This window comes from Cinclus cinclus, chromosome 10 (assembly GCF_963662255.1).
Source record: "Cinclus cinclus chromosome 10, bCinCin1.1, whole genome shotgun sequence".
NCBI lineage: Eukaryota > Metazoa > Chordata > Aves > Passeriformes > Cinclidae > Cinclus > Cinclus cinclus.
This window is the reverse complement of record NC_085055.1, coordinates 12,715,834-12,738,456: the sequence shown is the minus strand read 5'-3', so window position 1 is coordinate 12,738,456 and position 22,623 is coordinate 12,715,834. Positions and strand designations below refer to the sequence as shown.

The 22,623-nt window shown below is 35.8% G+C and overlaps 1 protein-coding gene across 19 annotated transcripts in view; it reads right to left on the bottom strand.

Moving 5' to 3' along the window:
* DLG1 (discs large MAGUK scaffold protein 1) overlaps positions 1 to 22,623 on the bottom strand; it is a 146,437-nt gene that overhangs the window by 50,386 nt on the left and 73,428 nt on the right. For 9 of the 19 annotated variants that reach the window (XM_062499552.1, XM_062499553.1, XM_062499554.1 and 6 more), the window contains 5 exons: positions 8,446 to 8,538; positions 5,053 to 5,106; positions 2,571 to 2,621; positions 1,445 to 1,569; positions 174 to 343 (listed from right to left, as the gene is read on the bottom strand). In XM_062499552.1, the coding sequence (XP_062355536.1) occupies positions 174 to 343; positions 1,445 to 1,569; positions 2,571 to 2,621; positions 5,053 to 5,106; positions 8,446 to 8,538 (493 nt within the window). The remainder of the gene's footprint in view (positions 1 to 173; positions 344 to 1,444; positions 1,570 to 2,570; positions 2,622 to 5,052; positions 5,107 to 8,445; positions 8,539 to 22,623) is intronic. The other 10 variants (XM_062499555.1, XM_062499556.1, XM_062499564.1 and 7 more) reach the window with 2 other exon arrangements.

The window sequence follows — 22,623 nt, the reverse complement described above, 5'->3', positions numbered from 1 at the left end:
AACATCCTTAATAGGTAATCCAATTAAGTATTTTCCTCCAATTTTAATGTACTTAAAAATTACTAGATACAGTCAGAAACATTTTTATGGTTTAAAAGAAAACTCTGCATTCTACAAGAACAGTTTCAATTCTATCCTTTTTATGAAACAGAAACTTTCTATTTCCAACGTACCTTTGGGGCCTTTCACAAGTTTGATTTCCACTATTTTTTCTGTGACTGGTTTTCTTCTTTTGACATACAGTCGTACGATTGATCCCGCTTCTTTCAATGCCTCCACTGCTTTGCTGTGTGTCACATCCCGAACATCCACCTCATTTACTCGTAGGATACAATCGTTAACCCTGGAGACAGCAACAGTCACGCTCAGATGTTGTGTTACAGCACAGTGCACACATCAGGAGCCATGTATTTTCTCTATAATACACTAAAATACATGTTAACACTTTAAAATACAGAGATTTAGCTCTACTCATTCAAGACAACGCTCTAAAATTATTAGTGCTTAAAAATAAATCAAGGATCACTAGAAATAAGAGGAATATTTAATTCACAGCTGAAGAGGGCACCTTATTATATGTGCCTTATTTTGACAGTGTTTTGAACAGATGTTTGTAAAAAGAATCTTTTGTTTACAGTTATAGAACAGAATTTTAAAAATCAAAACCTAGAAGGGCACACAATGAAAAGACACTAGTTTTAAACCATGATATGAACAAGTCAATCCTGCTTTTCACAAGCAGTTTAAGTGCTGGCCTTCCACTCCATTTAACATGCTGCTGGAGTACACTGAGCCCTCATTACACTAAGTGCAATGCCAGGCCCACCTGCCACCATGTCCTGACAGATGTACCTCTGACAATGGCCAACAAGCTAAAATGAAGCCTTGAAATAAGCTCATTAGTACTAAAACCCATAATACATCAGGTATTTGCACATGAAATGATGGGACAAGTTATTGGTAACACAAAGAGAAAAAAAATAGTCCTGCAATCAATGTGGATGGGTATCTTTGAAAAATTAAGACCCTGAATTATTACCAAGCATAAAAGAGCGTTGTTAATAAACTCAACTACCTTGTGGATCAGAAAACCCACACATGGATAACCACAAGTTACCTGTCCTACCTGTCTAAGCTTCTTCTTGAATTAAGGACAATGAAACTTATGGCGTAATAAATTTATACCACAGAACAGAAAAAGTTCACTTAATTTTCCTAAACTGCAGATATTATTAGTTTGGGAAACATACAGATCCACTCAAACATTCTTCCTTATTTACAAATACAAAATACATTATTTACAATTACAAAAACTTCTGTAAGGAAAACCTATTTAACATTTAATGCAGGAGGATAAAACTACCAAAAGTAACAGAAAATTTTCTATCCACTTTTTCAAATACAATAACAGGACTCAGTAACCCAACACAGAAATTCATCCTACCGTAATCTTCCATCCTGTGCAGCTGCACCCCCAGCAATAATTTTTGTAATGAAAATACTTGCATCATCCCCAATATGTGGGTTGTCTGTACCACCTGCAATGCTAAATCCAAGTCCTGAATTTCCCTACAGATAGAGGGAGAAAAAATTTACACGTTTATTTTTTGGGGACAAGGTATTTTGATGTACTTGACACACTATAGAACCAAATCTGTATACTTTTCACTGATAACAAAAATATTTAAAGACAGTTTAAGTAGTATGCTACGTGTATAACTTACTTCTATGAAAATAAACATAATTACATTTTACCTACATGAAAGGAGAACATAAGCCGTTGTGTAACTGTAAAAGACAGTTCCAGCCCCACAGCTTTCTCACTGAACGTGATAAACTACATAAAATCTATCTTTATTGTGCCAGATTTTTCAGATTATTTATACAAATATTTGCTCCTCATTTAATTATTAGTGCCACATCATTTTTCCCAGAGAAAAGCCTCTAAATATCTTGTGTCCCACCTCTAAGATATATATATATATACACACCTCTGCACAGATGCAGAGATTCAGACTGACATGTTTCTCTTAAAGAATTTTCTTGCCCTTACCATCAGCTGCAAGATCTCTTCACCCTCTCAGTAACCACCAGAACTGCACAGGTATTAGATACAGTAATTTCTTTCTGTTTTTTTTGTTAACAGTGCACCTCAAGTGAACTGAGCTAGATCTCAATGTAGAAAACCTAACAAAGAAATGCATGTGACAAGGTGTCACTTGTAATCTCAATATAAAACTTAATGGTATATAAGTAAAAGTCTATGAAAAAAATAGCATTATAGGAGATTAAATCAGAGTCTGTGTTGTTAGTCTCTATAAGTCTAGGTAGCAACATTAAATGCAGGATGTCTTACAGGAGGTCATTCCCCCATCTTACTCTCAGTGGTCAAGGATATTAATAAAACTTTCATTTCCTGCTTAGCAACTGAATGTACTTTTTTTTTCATTAGGTTAAATAATCTACCTAAAATTAAAAAAGAGTAAGAATTGGTTTGAATTGCTATTTTTCATATTAAAGTATCATAAATCCCATTTCAAAGAGAGTACAGAGGACATTCAGCATGTTACCCTTTCAAGAGTAATTTCTTCATACTCGTAATCTGCATCTGTGCCATTGACCTATAAAAAAAAAAAAGAGAAGTGAGATTACAGAGAATCCTACACTTCTTACACAACCCAGTTTGTTTGGCTGGCAGTTCACTCCTGTCAAATCTCAGCTGAGGCACAGTGACCACTGGGCTCAGAGGGGACGTGTGATTTTCACACCAGTCTGTGTTTATCAATCAGACAACCTTTTTTGTACGAGTTTAAAAGTTGCCTGTTCAGAGAGCAGACTGTTCTACACAACTACTGTAGGGCACAGGCTCTCTGCTTCTGCTTGCCAAAAGGAAAAAAATACTCTCGAGATCCTCAAATGTTCCTCAGGCTATACAGCAACTTGAAACTGAGAGAAAAGAAAGAGGATGTGGGGGAGAGAAGAACTGTAAGGAAAAGCAGAGCAGCACTCTCCTATCTGTTTTCCACACTGAGCAGAGAAAAAGAATCAAAGACTGATGCTTTATAACACCTTCTCATAAGAAATGGGTAAGACCCTTCTGAAGTAACATTTAACAGCTGTTTGTACTACTATTTATGATGTTACATACATACTAAGGTTCAGCAATTTAAAATAGGGACAAAAAGAAAAGAAGAGCTTAGAAGGATACTTTATAAAGCTTGACAAAAAACTGAAATTCTAGAAAGAAGATTTGACGTCCTCTGGTTAGAAAGGATACCCACATTCTTTGCTATCTACAGAACAAGGAAAGAATCAAATACTAGAAGCAAAAAAAAAAACAAAAACCCAAAACTAAGAAAAATCAATTAAATAACAAATTAATATTTAATATTCAAGAGTAAGCTTTTTCCCAAGATATTTTGCAACTCAAATTCTTTCTTCCACAGTTATCTACAGCAGCTATAGAAAACTCCCTATTTTAACCTTTTAGGATTAAATACTTAACAAGGTAAGAAATAACATTTATACTATTATTTTACAAAGGACCTTGTCTATCCTTAAGATACAGAATATCTAAGATTTCTGTAGTCTCAACACACTAAAGATAAAAAACGCATATAGAAGAAAGCATTTTAATTTTTGACCATTTTCTAGCAGAGAATTTTAAAAGGGAATTTAATTCACCCCAAATAAAATTAAGATCAAGCTACTTCCTTCCTCCTATGTTTATTTAATACATTTAAATACTCCAAAAGCTGGCAATACCATGACTTTTACAGGCTGTCTAATATCAAGCTCTTTTATCCCTCACTCTCTAATTAGATCTCCCCTAATACAATAGAAGCCATATCCATTCCACATACAGCAGATTATCATCTTTACAAAGTACCTCAAAAATGATTATGTCCTGTAGTTTGTTCAATGGAAAAGATACTGTGGTTTTAACACATGATATTTCTCTATTAAAAAGGGACGAGTTCCTGACCTTCTGAATACATGAAACTGGATCTATTGCTACACCAACACAAAAGAAGCCACTGTGATCAAGAAGTTTTTATGGTAGCTTGGTCCTTGAGCTATTATCTACAGGAATGACAATATGTGCTAACTGAAGCAGTCATCCACTATTACACTACCTGCACAAGGTTCATGATGATTGATCAGCGTGCAGTGCTCTTTTCTTTTTTATTAAATAAATAACAAGGATGATTAATCATTTCCCTATTCATTGTCATTGCACAAAACAAAGTCGATCCTAATATATTTAAGCAGTGTCTTATTTCCATGTACAAAGCTCTGTAATCCAATTTAAAATATCATCTACATAAAGAGGAGCAAACAAAAACCTCCACCATTTTTATCTTCTCCTGTAGCTCAGTCCTATATTCTCTCCCTTTTTTAAAAAAAATACCTTTGAATTTATCAATCTAACAAACCACACATTAGCAGAGACAGGAGCAAGGATATATTACATTATAAAAATCACTGACCTAGTCTCTCTTTTCCAAATTTTACAGGTATCTCAGACCCAACTAAGCTAAACTTTATTTTCAAAAAGGGCCTTCCCCTGGATGAAGGATTTCTATATAAATGTAACTACAAACAAAAATCTCAGCCTACACATAACTACACTTATTAACTTAATGTTTCAAACAGAACCAACTCCTTTCTGTGAACATTTAGAGCACTAAAACCTTAAGTATGAAGAAATGTTTTTATGAGAAGTGCAACAGAAATGCCACATGAAATATTAAAGCATCTGCCTGCAGAGTTGAAGAAACAGATTTTTCTCTCAACACTGAACGTCTGGAACCTCAATTGTGTTTTGCACTGTCACACATTGGGTACACAGAAAAATTCCCACCTGCATTCTGCAACTTTTTTTTCATGAAACAGCTATTTAAGGAGTTTAAATAACTGTCATGAGAGCTGACAAAAGCAAGCACCATCAGAGAGATAAAATAGGTCTTCTTAAACAGCAACAACAGGTGTACACAACTACATTCACAAAACATGATTTAAAGTTATAATTGAAAGCAAGGGTAGACTTACATATGTTGAAGTCTCCAAAGAATCTGTATTCACCAGCACTGGGGGGGGATTTGCCTTTAAAAATGGGGGAAAAAATTACAGCATAAGAAAATGCACTATTAATTTTACAGCATTTAATAATTTATTTAATAAATTAATTTTACAGCATTTAACTTGCTGGCTTTCTCAAAGTTCTGTTAAAATGTAGCCTTGACCTTGAGAATCTCAAAACTGACCTTCTAAAATACTTGTTACTATCCTGGACAAATTGCTTCCCTGACATGAAACCACACAGTTAGGGAAGTCTGAGATCATATTTAATATCTAAGTTCTGACATTTATTACCTTGTTTTTCAAAAGAAAACCTGAGTCATGCTACCATTTGACATGATGCCAGTTACCCCAGTACTTGTGGTATGATATGCAGAGGCTGTTTTATCACCTTATTTGATTTCCCTTTCTTCCCATCATGAACAGTGAACCACCCCTCCACAAACTGCAAAATGGAAACCTGCAGAAATGCAACTGAAGCAAGAAAGGACCTACAAAACTGACTTGCAAAAGCAAGCCCACAGCAGACATTCATTTACCACACAGCAACATGTGCTTCCATCAGAAAATTGTTAAGGATTAACAAGCCATAAGCAGTAAGAGATTATCGCCATAGAAAGATGAAATAATATTAGAATTCTTACAAGCCAGGGACCACTAGAGTAAGTTTACATTTTCAGTTTATACTTTTATTCTCACACCACTGAGAATTTTTCTGTGAAAAATGTGGTTTCAACTGAAAGAAAATCCATAGGAACTGATGGCATTTCTCCGAAATATTTCCAAATAAACAGGTTTCCCATTTATCCATCAACCATCTGCCTTTAAAACAGGCAGCATCTAGCCTGCTCTAGGAACACAAGCAAAACAAACAGTGTCCAGATATATTCCAGACTCCATTATTAAGTTCAGTGGCACTAAACAAAGTTAATCTCCTTACTGCTTTAATGAATCTGAGGGGATTTTTAATACACACAAAAATACATCATCTTTAAAACATTTCTTACATAAATTAAGACATTCCTTTTTTTAATCACCTAGATACGTGTGGAAACAAATTTAGAGATAGTTTAATAGGCTGTAAAAGAAGCCAGTATCAAACTCATGCAAAGATAATGACAAGATCTGCAAAAACATGACAACTGCATTAACCTATTCATATTCTGCATTTTTGTTTCATTACTATGACAGCAACATACTTCTGAAGAATTTATTATTTTTAAAAGCTCCTAAACCTAGGAAATGATGACTCAGAAGTGCCTTTCAAAAGGCTGAGATTAATAATCTCCCATCATTAGACAGGAGACATCAATCTGCTATCAAGTGTTAGAAATTAAGCCTGTGTCATTCAGTAAGTACTAAAATCAGGTGGGACCTACACACGTTAACAGAGCAGACAATTAAAAGTAAGAGGAAACAAAAAGGATGACACATGACTGTCAAAATGCCATCAAAAGCCTTTCTCACACAGCAATTCTCTTAATAGAAGCATAGGCACACTTCATGCAGTAAAGACATTAAGCACAAGTTATTAATGTCACAATAAGAATCTCTGTCAAAATACTATTCCTCACAACCGTTTTCTGCCCCTAAGTTAAATTTTCTTTTCTGCTTCTTATTTAAGTGCAGGTTTTATTAAAATGAGAGTAAATTAAAAATAAGATCCCGTACTAAAAAACTCAGTCTATTATTCATCACAATAATGTATTGTTAAGGTTGCAATAAATATAGTTAAATCATATGTTTTTATGTTTTTGCTCAGCAGAAAGCAAGGTTTAATTGCTCAGTCAAGTTCTTTTCACTCCATTTTGGAACGTATTTTTATTTAATATTCGGATTTCTGCAACATCCAATTATATTCAGCATTTCACAGTGCCAGTGAAAGCTGATTCCCCATGATTTTTATTTTTGAAGCAGACAAACGTTCTTCTTTTCATGTTAAAAAAAAGACAACTAAAAGCAAAATTGCTGTTAGTAGGCAAGGTTTGGTGAGCAGTGTTTGAGATACAAATCAGCCAACGAATGCAAAACCCCTTCTGTCAGTTAAATCAGTGTTCCTAACACTCCTACATTTATCCTAACTCTCCATCAAGAAGCAGCAATTTACCATCTTTTTCAAAGATGAATGAGAAAAGCTGCATCAGGCATTCCAAAGGGACTATCTGGACATGGTTGCACTGGCCTGTCTACCTCAAATCTTGATGTGGGCAGAATTCCCCTGTAAGGAGGGAGTATTTCTAAAACTAATCAAATTTCTGATCTTCCTGCTGGAAGAAGTACAGGTGACAGATTCAAATAAACACACAGCCTCTTGGAAATTGCACAATAAAACAGGCAACTGCAAAAAGTTTTGCTAATTATGGATTATGCAAAAATTTAAAACTCGGCAAAGATAAACATTACCACCTGTTGCAAGTTTGGTCCAGTAGCTTGAAAGTAAAAATTAAGAAAAAAAAAAAAAAACTGACATACGTACTACAAAAATTGCAAGTAATATTCTGGATAGCTTAACTTCCTTTTAAAGTTTATTAATAAATATCTGTCACCAAACAATTCCAAAAATGGAACCATCTCTTCAGAAGGCGTCCACTCATCGTTTCAGATTTCTGCACTGAAAGTTACAGTAAAGTTATAGAAAACTAAAAAGCAGAACGATAATCTATTTGCAAAAATCTAACTGCTATCTATCCTGGATTGTTCCACAGCTTGCCATGCTGTGGTCACTTATTCCAAACTACATGGGAGATACTAACATTAACCCATGTTACTGCCTTCACCTTTCATGACAGGGTTTGGTTTTTGTTTTGGGGGAGGTGTGTGGACATTATGGGACCCAAAGGATGAAGGCTCAGAAGGGAAACACATTTTATGTATCAGATATGTTAGGAATGGAGAGGCAAAAAGATCTCTTTTGCATTCTAAATGTCCACCAAAACAGTAGTACCAATAAATGGGTGGAAACACCATGCAAGTGCAACAGAAGAAAGACATTTTAATTATTTATAGGAGATGAGACAGCATTTTCTTTATAAATAAATCAAACAATAACACTTTAGGAAGGGTGAAATGACTCTAAAGTTATTATAGAAACACAAAATATCCTATTGGTTCTTTCCAATCTTTTGATTATTTTTTTCTTTAGTTCTTTCACAACTTACTAGTCACTTCCATATGAAAACATAAATATTTAAATGTACTAAAAGCTGTCATAAAATGAACAAACTTTAGGGTGAAATTCTAGTGTATTTAACCTCAAACCTGAGTCTGGAGTAGCAAAAGGTGTTTTTCAACAAAGCAACAAAATAAATTAAAGAAATAAAAGTTGAACAAGTTTAATAAAATAAAACAAAACAGCATAAAAACCTGTGGTATGGTGGATGGGATGGTCTCAGCAGGGACTGGTGGGACAGGGATCACAGGGACAATGGGAGAAGAGGAAGGAACAGCTTCTGTGGGCTAAAAATCACCAAAAAAATGTCAAAAATAAGGAAAACTAGAAAAACAGTTTAAAACAAACAAGACTCAAATTTAACAGCTAAAACAACTATGAGCCAGCATATGGATTTGGAGACTAACTATAACACTGACATTCCCCCTGACCCACACTGTTCATGGCAGCACATTCCCAGCCCTGCACTGATGGCAAGAAAGCCAAAGTAGCTGGACATGCCCAGGTGGGTTATTCACACCAAGGCCCTCCCCTGGCAGCACTGAGACTTTGGGGTCCAATAAAAAAACCTGCTCAGATCAATGAACAGACTCGGGCTTTTTGTGGGCTGGTTTCACAACAGAATCTCTTCACCAATATACAACAGAGTGCAAAAAGCAGGGAAACGGGCTGAAGTTAACAGCACACAAAAAAGCTAATATTTCTCTTTGATAAAGAAGAAAAATCAGAAATACCTTATGGTTTCTAAATTTAGCAAAAAATCAAAGAAAACCTTTTAGTCAAATGTGTGGACTGCCCTAAAACAAATTCAAATTACCTCTCCAGGATCTTCTGAAAGATTTACGGAACTAGGAGAATTTTGGTTTTAGGAATCTTTATTCAAATAGTAACCAGGAAACCTACTGACAGTGAAGCTGCAAGGGAATAGGATTCCAAACAGCATTTTGAGCAAAACTTTGACTCAAATATTTTTGAGATGTTCACAAATTGGTTGTCAACAAGCTGTCAGCAGCACAAACTGCTGGCAACTATCATCAACATTACAAGCTGAACAGCAGATCAAAGCTCTTGCAATTTAGTTGTTCCAATACATTCTTGCGACCTTTAAAAACAATGAAGCATAATGACAGAAGGTCCCGAAAGTGAACAAAAGCCCCAGAACATAACTGTATTAAACATTTGAAAAGTTTGAGATATCTTAAAATACAAAGCAGCATACATCAACAGCAGCCACCAAATTAAAGACTAATATCAAATAATGCTATTTGCATTAACAGTCCAAGAACAGCATCACATATTAAATGTACATAAGATATTTCTACAGGGTTTTTTCAGCTCAAAGTCAATCCTCTCAAAATGAAGCTGGTAAAAAATGTTGCAACTACTGAAAAGATAAAAGAACAAAACATATTTGGTATCTTGAGAGGTAATCCTAATGTCATTAAAGCATCCTTACATTTACAGACTAAAGCACAATATTTCAAGTGTTTAGAAAGAGGAAGGTGGGGGAGAATCTAAATTGGTCTGGAAAAAAATAGCATGCCTTTTGCAAAGGATGCAGGAAATGCTCAGTGCAATAAACCTGTGGCTACTTAAAGAACAACACAGCCTTTAGATGGCAGATCCAAGTAAACAACTCAAGCAACCACTCAGCCCTACACATGCAAAAAATAAGCCACCCCTTTAAGTCTACCTTGTTCCAAAGCAAGTAGCTTTCCATGTAAGTACACACTAAAAATCCTATTAACCAAAATTTCAGATTTATTACATACCAAAATACAACACAATACTAAAGCTAAACAGCTAAGCATTAGCTTTACAGCTACACTCCTGCAGTAAGAGAAGGTTAAAACCGAATTGAAGTTGTCCTGAGATCCTGATCGTTCACTTCCCTAACCTTTCACCTGCCAAAAAAAAATTACCATTGTTGTAATGGATTTCCTTATGGGTAAAACAACCTGCACCCCTCTCTGCAACAAATGTCATCTTTATTTTTCTGCTTCCTTTCTTTCCCTAATTTCTATCTCTCTCCTCTCTATGGGTTTCTCATCCCCAAGTGCTTCAAAAACCCTCTCAACCAAGTTCAAATTTTACACTTATTATTTTAAAACTGACTTTGTTCATGGCCCTTTAATTCTTCCAGGGTCCAGTCTCACAAGTTAGTCACACTGTCATTGTATTTTCCCTTTGGGCTGTTGGTTTAGGATCCACTGAACCTTAAAAGCTCTCTGTTCCTCCAAGCATCCTGGCAGTGCTCCTGTAGAGCTTCCTCCACTACCACGTGCATGAGGAGACACAACAACACTGGCAACCACGTTCAAAGCATGTGCAAGTCCCAATGAAGGGAAGACTGTCTTCACTCAAATGTTTCATGGATTACATTGAACTGATACAGGCACTGTGGCAATCACAAAGAAGGACAATGCAAGAAATGAAAAGATTTTCAATCATTAGATAAAGAAGACTTAGAACTTCCTTATAACCGAAGAACAGTGATTTTATTTTGTTAAGATACACAGTCAGTCTGTCAATGATTATAGGATACAGGTACATTGACAGCACCTGATTAAGATCCCAGAGTATCACCTCAGTGCTCTACTTTCCAGGAATTTTCAAGAAACATTTGTAACTTTAGGAATTCTCCAAACATACACCGAAGTATTCTGACAAATAAAAGCTTATTCTCAAAATAATTTTCAATAAAAAAGACTTTCAACATCATCATTCAATGATTCTGGTTTAAACATGTACAAACCAATATAAAATAGAAAGTAGCAGGCCAATTAAAAGCCTTATTTTGAATACACATGAATTACAGCACACAATTATGATACATTATTACATGTAGGAATGCATGACTTGAACTATAACTCACTTGAACAGATCTGCCATCCTAAATAAATGTGCTAACACCTACAGTGAAGTGTCATTCTGCTACAACAGTATAAAAAACTTACTTGATATTTATCAAAGTATAATGATGGACTTGAAAATTTATATTTTAAGAAACATTTATGTGGCACGTTTACAAAAGCTAAAATAGCAATGCCTTTAAGTAATCAACTGAGTGCCTCCAAATCTAACACTACATCCAGATGTTGAGAAAAGTAAGAACACATGCATTTTCTTGTGTTTAACACACACACTAAGTCCTTCAGTGACGAAATACCAGCTAATACGTAGGCAAATCAGAGCACCTGATACATATCCAATGCACATCCTCAAGGAGACCAACTAAGCCAGCAAATTCTATAACACTGTTCTTAGTGTTATACAAAAACAAAAACATACACTTTGGAGAACAAAAATCCAGCAAACTAAACTTTCCTTGCTTTCAAGAAATTACTGTAAAATCCCATATTGTATAAAGTGCAGCAACCTTCAGTGGAGAACATGAGAACAAAGTATTCCTTTGCCAACCTGATTTCAATAATTGCTACTTTGATTTCCAGCAATAAAACACAAAAGGAAATTAAGTAAGGAAGTCATTAGAAACAGCAGGGATAAAACTACAGAAAGAAAAAAAATACAACATATTTTCTACAGTTTGCAAAAAAATGCACATCTCCCAACACATAGAGCAACACCTACCTTTCCTAAAGAGCAATTAGAGCATGAACCATCAGACACCCAACCACTAGCAGCTTTTACTTTTGCTGTGCTTTTTGTAGGGCTCTTTTTCACACTGTCCCGTAGGTTTACAAATTTCCCTCTGTGTTTGGCAGACACTGGCAGAGTGGAGGAACTGAAAGGTGCCCGAGGGCTCGGTGCCCACTGCGGGTGCTGGAGCAGCTGCTTTGGCTGCAGGTGAGGACTTGGACATATTTCCATTCTTGGGCTCCTCATTAAATCAGAGCGCTTGAGCGTTCCCAGCTCACCACCACGAGTAGTCATCAAAGCTGCAACACTAAGAGTCCTTTTTACAAAAAAAAAAAAAATATATATTTCTTCCTGAGGAAGTTAAAAATATGTTTTCTAGATTATGGTTATAGAAAGAAACCCTACATGCTCTGCATTATCTAGGTCTGCATGCTGTGTGCTCTCTCTCACTCTATTTAAAGAGCACCATTGAACCACCATACAACAGTCAATTTTCTGGGCATAAATAATCAATGCAATGCACAAATTATTGAATAGATGGCAAAAGTCATCTGACTATCAAAAAGAAGCTACAAAAGGTTACTTCTCCCATATGCTCCTACAACCCCTTAATTTTTCTCCATTTTACCACCTTAAAACTTCTCCAAGGCTTACATCTAGAAAATTTTTTAATTCTCCTGCTTTTCTGAATGCTTCATGGGGGCAGAAAATTAATGAATTTACAACAAGTTTATGATGGAAAGTACATGAATTGTGAATGAGCAGATAGATAACATTGTACAAGATTTCAACATTAAAATGTCAAAGAAAATAAATTTGTTAATACTATAATAATAAGAATTACTTTGTGTTAATAATTTAAAGAGCTGCATTCCCCTGAAATACAACAGCACCATGAAACCACAACTTCCTGGCATACACAGTTTTTTTTTTTGTTCGTTTTTTGGGGTTTTTTTGTTGTTTTTTTAATTTCATTTATTTTGTTATTTTTTTAAAATTTAAGATGTTTAAATGAACATGAGTTCTTTATAATTCATTCAATTTTTAATGCTAAGGATGCATTAAAAATATTCACTATTGCAGTATTTAAAACCAAAAAAGTCCCAAAATGAATCCTTCCCCACTCCCCCAAAAAAAGTACAAAAAGAAGAACTAACTTGCTTTAATCACATTGCTGAATATTTAACTTTACCAGCCTATTTTAAATTCTAGAAAAAGGGAAGGGTTGAAGGTAACTTCCCAGCATTTTCTATATGAAAATTGACAGCTAAATACACCTTTATTCCCAGCCTTAGAGAGGAAAGAAGTCAGCTCAAATCAGTGGCCACAGAGTCTTCTCAGCAGGGACACAGAACCAACATCTGCACAGGCACAACACCTGCCTCTTGCCCAGTGGGTCTGTTCTAAGAATATGCTGTGGATCTGAATTTGTGGTGCTGGGTGTGATGAGAATGATGGACACCAGCCCATAGGAAACACAACTTAATTATGTCAGCTGCATTTAGATAATATGGAGATATTTCATCAGGTCACAATATTAAAACACAGTTATTCTCCATCTCACATTACACCTTCCTACAGCAAATGTGAATATTTAAATTATGAGCCAGCAGAATTTTTACATGCACAATAAAGGAATAGACATACAGACTTAAGTACAAACATTTCCAGTTATTTATAGAATGAATATTAAGAGATAAATAGGTACTGACAGATGCTCTTCTAATCATCAGGAGCTGCCATGTCTCATCTTCTATCCAGAAGGGATGTAATCAAGAGCTGCAGAACATACCATTAATGCAATATTCATAATGCAGAGACAGAAATGTTTTTGGCCACTGACAGGAAACCAGAAATGTATTGGCCATACCAACATTCTTAGACTTGTGCAGGCACATGGCAGGGATGTCTTTGGCCTGTGAAGCATTCGGGAGCTGGAGGACTGGGTTCCCCTAATACATGTGGGCAGGTGCATCCAGGTTGCTCTGTTCCAGAGAACCCAGGAACCTTTGGATTTTGATACTGAAGGGCAAAGGCAGAGATGAAGGTAAGCATGTTGTTAATGTGCATGAAGGTAAATAGTTCAAAACCAGCATATCATAACTTTTTCTCCTTTGAGAAATGTCCACAGATGCATTAATACTGAGTAGCTCTGTGGCACATTCTCCAGCCTGCAGGGATTACTGGGATGGAGCTGTCTTGTGTTGAAGCCCCTGTATCAGGATCTTCTTTGGCAACAGCATGATAAATGGCAGTTTTTGTAGACCACAAGCATTTCTTTTCCAGAGATATTCAAGACTGCTTGAGGTTTAGCAGGATGCATTTACACCATCCACTTTACTTCCAGATCAGTACACAACATGACATTGTCTAGTTACTAAAATATATTAAAGAAGCAGAAGAGGGGCTTGGGGTATAAGGCTTTTCTCTTGCATACATAATAATTCCCAAAACACATGATGTTCCAGATTCAAACAGAACATTTTATTCCTGGAGGCATCAACTTTGTTGAAAACACGTAGACTAAGTAGTATGTTCATTATAACAAAAAATAAATTAGCTTTTAAGAGTGATAAATAAGAAAACTGAAGGCAAGGGGAAGAGATGCTGAATACCACATTCCTGGCAATCAGTTGTCTGGCTTCCTATATCCTCCTCCAAACAGAAAAGGGGAAGACACAATGCAAAAGATGAGACAAAGGAATTCACATGTCTGCAGTGTGCTTTCAGACCTTCTGACTTCAGTGGCAAAAGAATGAACATGATGCAGCACAAAACTGCTAAGGGTGTGATTCTTTTTCTGGCAGTCATCATGCCTGTGGTACCTGAGGTAATATCAATAAGGTATCAACAATTAAAAGAAAACAAAAACTTGAAGGCAACTGTAGTTCCAAAAGCAGCAGTCCAAAACACAGTCAAGCAACAATATGTACAGCAAAATACCTAATCCACACAGGGCTGCAGGGGGTGCCTTTAGTCTTTCCAGTGAAAAAGCTCGGGCTGCATTGAAATTTCAGTAGTATGCCAGTATAGAAAGTAACTACAGCATAATCAAAGTATAGTAATGCTTATACAGAACAACCATGGTGTAAAGAAAATGAAAAGGAAGAGAAGACAAGAAGAATAAAAGAGATTACTAAAGAAGAGTTACTAAAAGAGATTAATGAGATATTTGAGAGGCATGGGATCAGTCTGCCCAATTATATTCACATGTAAGGCAAGGCAGAGTCTGCCTTGTGGTCTGACTGGTAGAATAGAAAAAACTTTTGCAAAGCAGTGGGACACATGCACAACTCAATACTAGAAAATGCAGTTGTGTAACTGAAGTTGCACAGGTTTGGCAGATCATCTTTTGACTGCAGAAAGCAAGTGTTCTCTGCAGACTGCTTTAATTACTAGCATGAGCTGCTCTACTCTAATATCAAGTGCTAAGTGATTTTTCATAACCAGAGGGGGGTCAAGATCAGGTTGTGCTTTCATATTAAATACCAACTCTGAACAATTTGTTGCTAACGCAAGCTGAATCATCAATATTTTATTCTTTAAATTACTGCATCAAATATACAGTGCACACTTTGCAGCAATTTGTTAAAGTACCAGCAATCTTCTATAAGCAGTTTTTCTTCAAGAATCATTTTCTTTCCACATTCTCTACCACCCACTCAACAGCTGAATAACAACAGTACTTGTAGAAAGGGAAAATAGTACTAATATTTCACCAGCAACGTGCTCTGCAAAGGTCTTTTTTTAAGCTTTGATGACCAACTTTCGTGACTTCAAAAAGCATTTCCAATAGCCGGAAGAATACTCCAAAAATAATTCTGTACTTCACCCTTCCCACTGCCTTCGAGCAGATACAATGAAATCAGCAACTTCTGTTAATATGACTTGACTTATGAAAACAAGTCCATATTCATCATCTCTTCTTGAAAGTAGGAAATAAAATATCTTCCAAAGTGCAGAAAAGTTTAAAAGTGGTAAGAAACAATTCTGATCCAATACCCACTGACAAAGCTGAATTTAAAATGCATAGATTCTTTCTAGGGATGTATAGTTTAAGGTCTGGCAGTGTAGTTTTGTATTTTTTCTCTGAACTACATGAATGCCACAGGACATGTCACTAGTGAAGTGTGCTATTTTCAGAACTTTGCATCCATCTTCCTCAAAATCACAAAAGTCAATACTCATCTAAAAATACCTTCAGGGATTTATAGACCATTCCATGGAGTCTGATAGTGACAAGAATAAAGCACAACTGCCACTCATTCCCAATCCATGCTATCCAAGTGTGCTGCCCAGAGGATCTAACTCTGAACACACAGCTAGCACTAAACTCATGTACCATCTCTGTCCTATTCCTCCCTAAGCTAGTGCCAGCCCGTGGCCTTGGCAAGTCCTTAGTACCACGACGTCAGCAACTTGTGCTGTTAAGCCATAAATATAAAGACATGCATATTTTTTCTGTGTGTATTTCTGCACTACTTTAAACAAAATGTAGCTTCAAGATTATCTGAAAATGAAAAGTTAACACTAGTACTTTCCTACAGCCCCAACACTTGGAGTGCCAAAGAAATCAAATAAAAAAATTACCAAATATCACAAGAACTAAACTATCTGAACATAAGCAATCATATTCCAAGCCAAGTATCGAAGAATGCATCTGAATTTCGAGAACTGCACAGACACAAGCCCTAATTCAGGCCAAGGAGGAGTCCTGTCATTGTTGATAAACCAGTCTAGAGAGCAAAATATGCTGAATGCACAGAATGGGAGCCAAACCTCCAAACAAGACAGTACCATTAATAGAAGAAAAATTCACTATTACCTGACCAGGGGAAATGATAAGCTCGATCAGGATGGCCTCAGCCCATGGGTGGTTAGGATTAAGCCTTCCTAACATTCTGCACTGATGCAAAGATAACTTTGGGTTTCTGACTCCTACCCCTTTCAAGGGCTATTGTTGTACCTTGCCATGATAGATCAAAGACTGATTACCATGGTGTCCTAAGGAAAAAGGAATAAGAATCCCTAGATCTGCACCTGGATGATATCCAGGTCTCTCCAAAGAAGAGTTTGGACAGAAAGCACAGCAACAAAGAAGCTGAATCTGAAGCCTGTCAGGGTCTGCCTACACAGGGAGGGGTAAGTTAGTAAACACAATGGTTTAACAATGAGATTTTGAGGACAGGCAAGTTCACCTTGGAGCTATAATATCAGTTCAGGTAAGCATTGTAAAAAAGATATGAAAAGGTTTTTTGGATCCCCAAAAGGAAGAGACATACCCACCAGACTTTGTGGATTAAAAGGACTAGTCTGAATGCCTGTGACTTTAGCTCTCACCTTTTTCAGAGTGAACCACAGCTCTTGAAAAACTTATCTATGCGAGCAGACTATTTTAAAGACACACCATTAGCATGCTAGATATACTGTAGGGGTTATCTGGTTGCTTGATTTTGTGTTGTTAGGTTTGTTTTTTTTAACTCAGTCAACAAATTGATTCTCTAACCTAGTTTCCTCCTCAAACCCCACAGCATTTTACAATGAACTCAAATGAACTTAAAACTCTAAACTTAAAATATAAATAAATAGCTTTGAAGGGGGAAAACAAAGACAGCAGAGTATAAGTAAAATCACAGATGGTGAGGATGACCTGAACTGATTTGAAGATAAACATACTATGTATTTATTCTTTCAATTCTTCATTGCAGTCTTTATCTACAAAAACAGCCTAAGAATCTCATGCAAATACAGTCTCAATAGAACAAAGTTTCAGCAACCAATCTGTTCTCTCACTGTTAAGATCGAAAACTGGGCTCTTGCCTTTTTGTATGAGGTATTCAGAAAGACTTTGCTCAAATTAATTTGTCCTGTTGCATCTCTCGGGGACTGAGTTTAATCTCAGTCACATCCCAGATCCATAACATTAAAAACATACACGAAGTCAATATTAGTTTTAGTAAAATTAACTTGTGGCTTTTGTTTTTCAAATACTAAGCAAAAGTCTAGTACTGAACCCTTTGCAGTAGGTCAGTCATCTGTATTCACCACGCAACTCAACACTCTAAGCTCAAAGCAGAATTACAAGGCTCCTCATTAAGTTCATAAGTGCTATTGAGAATGAATTTGATGCATTTAATTTGCAACTTAAAGCAAGACCTAAAAAGCTCCTTTTAAATAACATCAGCCTTAAGAATAATAAATTTCATTATAATGCTAATGCATCCACAAAGAAGCCCAAGCAGGGTTTTAACATCAGAAAAAGCCAAGACAAAGAAAAAAACATATTCTAAGACTTTATTATAGAAAAATAATGGCAGCTTTCAGGTGTCAATATTTTAGTTTTTGATATTCACAGTAGAAAGGGTATGCTGTTGTAGGAAACTGAGATGTGATAAAGTGTTCACTCCTAGGAACATTATTAAATCAAAATACAATGTTAAAGGTTGGGTACTGTTTGCATATTTCTCAGAACACATAATTTGCAATCATTTTTCAATTATTCAGGAAATAAGTAAACCTAGAGAGCACACTCACTCTGTTATTTATAGTTCATTTAAATACCAAAGAAGTCCTATACCTATCTAGCTCTGATACTGAAAAATGATCTCCCTCAATACTAGAAACACATCAATTAATTGTCAAAACTATCTCACTACTCTGCTCCAGAAGTTTTTTTGTTGGGTTGTTTGGGTTTTTTTAATTGATTAAATCCTTCAAGAATCATTATTCATAACACGTGAAAACTTTCACATGAATGTCATCTTATCTGAAGTACAATTAGGATAAGAAACACTGAGGTTCACTTACTTATAGAACCCCACTGCCCTCAAAGGACAGTCTTAAAAGAAGGTGTAGTGAAATGATCTGAAAGCAAGTCAGTGAATCACAGCTAGCTAGAGTTTCCCATTTTAAGATAAGCATTTATTATTTTATTGAAAACTGTATTAATTTATGAACAATCTATTATCTAAAAATATTTTTATAAAATAAATAAATTTGCCCTGTATCACTAAGCATGAGCAGAACATCACATTAATGAACAGCAAACAGAAAACCACACCAGGAAAGTCATCAGTAACAGCCCATTACTGAAATCCATTAGCTCTCAGGACATAAATGTCAGGAAAAAAAGGAAAATTAATTTCTTGATTTACACTTAAACTGGCTTTATACTAAAGCCACTCCTTCATTAACAAAAGGCCTTGCACATATCAGTGGCAGTAGCATTTTATCTCAACACATGCTGAATTCTTCACAAACATACATTGCTACTTTCACTGCAGACCTGATGGTTTCTTATTGCTACCCGCAACTGCCAGCTTGGTACCTCAGCTGATTTCATTCCTATTTCCTTTAAAAATACGCTGAATTCTCTTTCCAACACTGTCTTGCATTTTAAAAAATGTTGAACAAAATGCAGAAGAACAGATCCCATAACCCCAACTCTCCTCCCCTTCATTACACTAGAAACAAGCAGAAGCTGCTCTTTAACTGCTGAATCCTTGCCATTAAAAGAATGCTGTCCAAGTTCATGAAAACTCATGGATTCAGCATTATTAAACACACAAGTCATCTCCAGCTCTTGGAATTCCTGTACTGGAATAGGCAGAAACCTCTGAAAGCCTTCAGAGGAAATATCACAGCTCTATGGCCTGGGTTTATACTCTTCCCTAACCTTCTGCTCTGGCTGCTGCTGCAACCAGGGCACCAGCTTGACAGACATGCAAATAGTTTTCTTCTGCAGTTTTTCTTTTCCAATAAGCAAAAAAGCAAGTAGAAAAGTATATTTTACAGTATGTTCTACTTCATCTGATTATGGTTGCTGAAGTTGAAGGACAAAAAGTTGATAAAAATTGAGCACTGTGACAAAGGTTAAAAGGAGCAGGTGAAGAAATAGGGTGAAAGGAGAAAAATTAACACTGAAAACTATGAAATAAGAAAGTGGACTAACATATGGGCAAAAACAAATTAAGTGGTCATGGTATAAACATATAACTACTTACTTGCTTTAAATTTCAAGAACCAGAAAACAAAATGTATCTTTTTTGTGCTGGTTTCTGAGGCTCAAAGCCAAATTAGCAGTTGCCAATTAAGTTTTTCAAGTCCTGCATTACTTGAATTGAAGCGACAGCAGTAATGTATCGTAGAAAAATTAACACCAGACAAAACCCAACCTGCCAGCACTCCTGTCATTTTCCAATTGCACCAGAGCATAGGATAAACCATCTGTGGTTCCAAGACGTGCAGCATGGTATCTACTGTACTTAGGAGATGGCATAGTAAGAAAAAACAAGAATATTTCTAATTCAGAAACACCTTATGGCAAGAGCTGTGAATTCACCTGTTACTTGTATCATTAATCACATTCTCTGAGACCATTAATTTAACCTTTCCAGATATATTTCAAGATTAATTCCTGCCACACTGATCATCACATGACTGACGCATCACTCAGGGGATAAATCTATCAGATCACATTTCCTTATGAGACTTTGAGATTTCTAGGTCAGGTGATCATGATTGCAGAGTGACAAATAAAGGCCAGAAACTGAAATTCTATTCCCTGCATTTAACTTGCACTCTTGCCAGGCTTCCAAACATCTTCTAGACATTTATTCTCATTCTTTTTTTCTTTTTTTCCTAGTGCAATTTATTCAAAAACATCAAATAACACAGTGCACTACAGAGAGAAATAAATTATTCTGATAGCTCATGTCCCTCTCCACTGGAAGAAGCAGCACTCCAGAAAACCAGCAAAAGTTGCTATACTGGATGAGAGCAAAGGCCCAACTGGTCAAGAGTCTTACCAGCAGTAAAAACTGACAGATGGGCAAGTAGGAATTAGACATATGCCCAGTAGTTTTCCCAGAAAACCATCTCCAAACCGGACAGTCAAGGTCTTCCTGAACCACTCTCTGCAACAGCTTTGTGCCACCTGCTCTCTGCAAATCCATTTAATTCCACTTTTAAGTCATTTTCTTTTTGAGCCTTCAAAAAGAGCATTTCGTCCACAGTGTTTTGTGTCAGTGCCTTTCACAATGTTAGAAGAAATTTTACAGGACAGATTTAGAATTAAGTATTTATTGCAGAATTTCTAGTTGAGAAGCCTCTTTAACTTCATTTTCATTTTGTCTTTTTCATCATATTTTCCCTCAGTTTTTTTTTTTCTGGTTTATTTTTAAGTTATCTATCCTTATAGATAACTACATTGTTCCTCTTGATTCTTCGTTAACTCTTTTCCTTTTTGCTTATGCTAGATTCTGGCTAAGACAAGGAAAACAGAACCCCCCCCCCCTCCCCCCCAAAAAAAATTTAGAATTATACACAATAAATATACTCAGATCATCTGTGTTATTTGCTGCTACTTCTTTAATAATACCAAACATTTCATTTACCCTTTTCTTTACTGCATGGTACTAAGATGACATTTTCATTCAATCATCAGTGACAACTCCAAAGTCTCTTTCTGGAACTGAAATACTTCATTTGTAGCCTTTAATATTCCCTTTTATCTCATGGCATCATTAATTGTAACAGACTTTGATGCAAGAACCATAGTTTTCAAAGACTTCTGGAATTATAAAAACATTCTGATGACCACATGTTCCCATGTAGATTTTGATGTGCATGGTCTCTGTTTTCAAAGATGTCTGGATGATCTGCAAGTTCTTATTTTCCCATTACAAAAAGAACCTGACTTTTCTCAAGCATACCTGTTTATCCCTCTACCTGCTGATTCTTTTGCAATAATAAAGAATTTTCCAAAGTCCATACAATAAAGAAACCAGACCTGCTTAGGTGCAGTCTCAGAAAGTACAGCTTTGCTCCTTTTTAAAAGAGCATCATATGTGCCTCTTCAAAATTTTTGTTCTAGAAATACCAAGAGAGTTTAAACAAAAGGGTCACACACAACATAACAGACAGTTCAGCCATATTAAATGCAAGTTTCATAAGAAATCTTGATTAAATGTCATCTCCTATTGATCATGTGTGCCTCTTAACATATTAATCTAAGTTCTATTGGCAGCTGAATCTTCTTATTTTTCATACAGTAAAATGAGTAGTAGGAAATACTCTGAGCTAAAAGCTGGGACCACCCTAGCTAGTTTTCTGCTTGGAGATAGGCATCTACTCTGGCATTCCACACCTATCTGGGAATATAGTTTTAGGTCTGTACTATCACCACCTTCATCAGCAGTATTTCATGATCACTTTGCATAGCACTTGATTTATCAGCTAACTACTCAAGTGCTGCTCTGGAGCAAGGCTTAATGTGCTCAGAGTCTAAAAAACTGTACACAGAATTTCCCTTGCATTCATCTTTGTAGAGAGTTAAAAGGGAAATTAAAAGCAGTAGCAAAAAAGTGCAATAAAAAGAGGGATTTTAAAAAAATATATAAATTGCTTTCTAGCAGTTTACAGCTTTCAAAGAGCAGTTTAAAGTCATTATATTAGATGATGGATCAGAGATCTGTGATGTATTTTATATTCTCAAGTAGAAACCTTATTTTACATTATACTTTTTACGTAGGAAATACCAATTTATCACCCTGATTCGGCAACTATATCATGTCCCACTAAGCTTCCAAAATATTTATTATATTAGTATCAATCTTTAAAAGTAAATTTTCTATCTGATTTGGAATACAGATGCTTTTTTCTACTAAATAAACAAGTTTTCTAATTTCTGAAATCTATCCCTACATATTTATAGTCTGTGACCATATCATCTCCTGACTTTTCTTCACATGAACTAAACAGAGGTTCTGAAG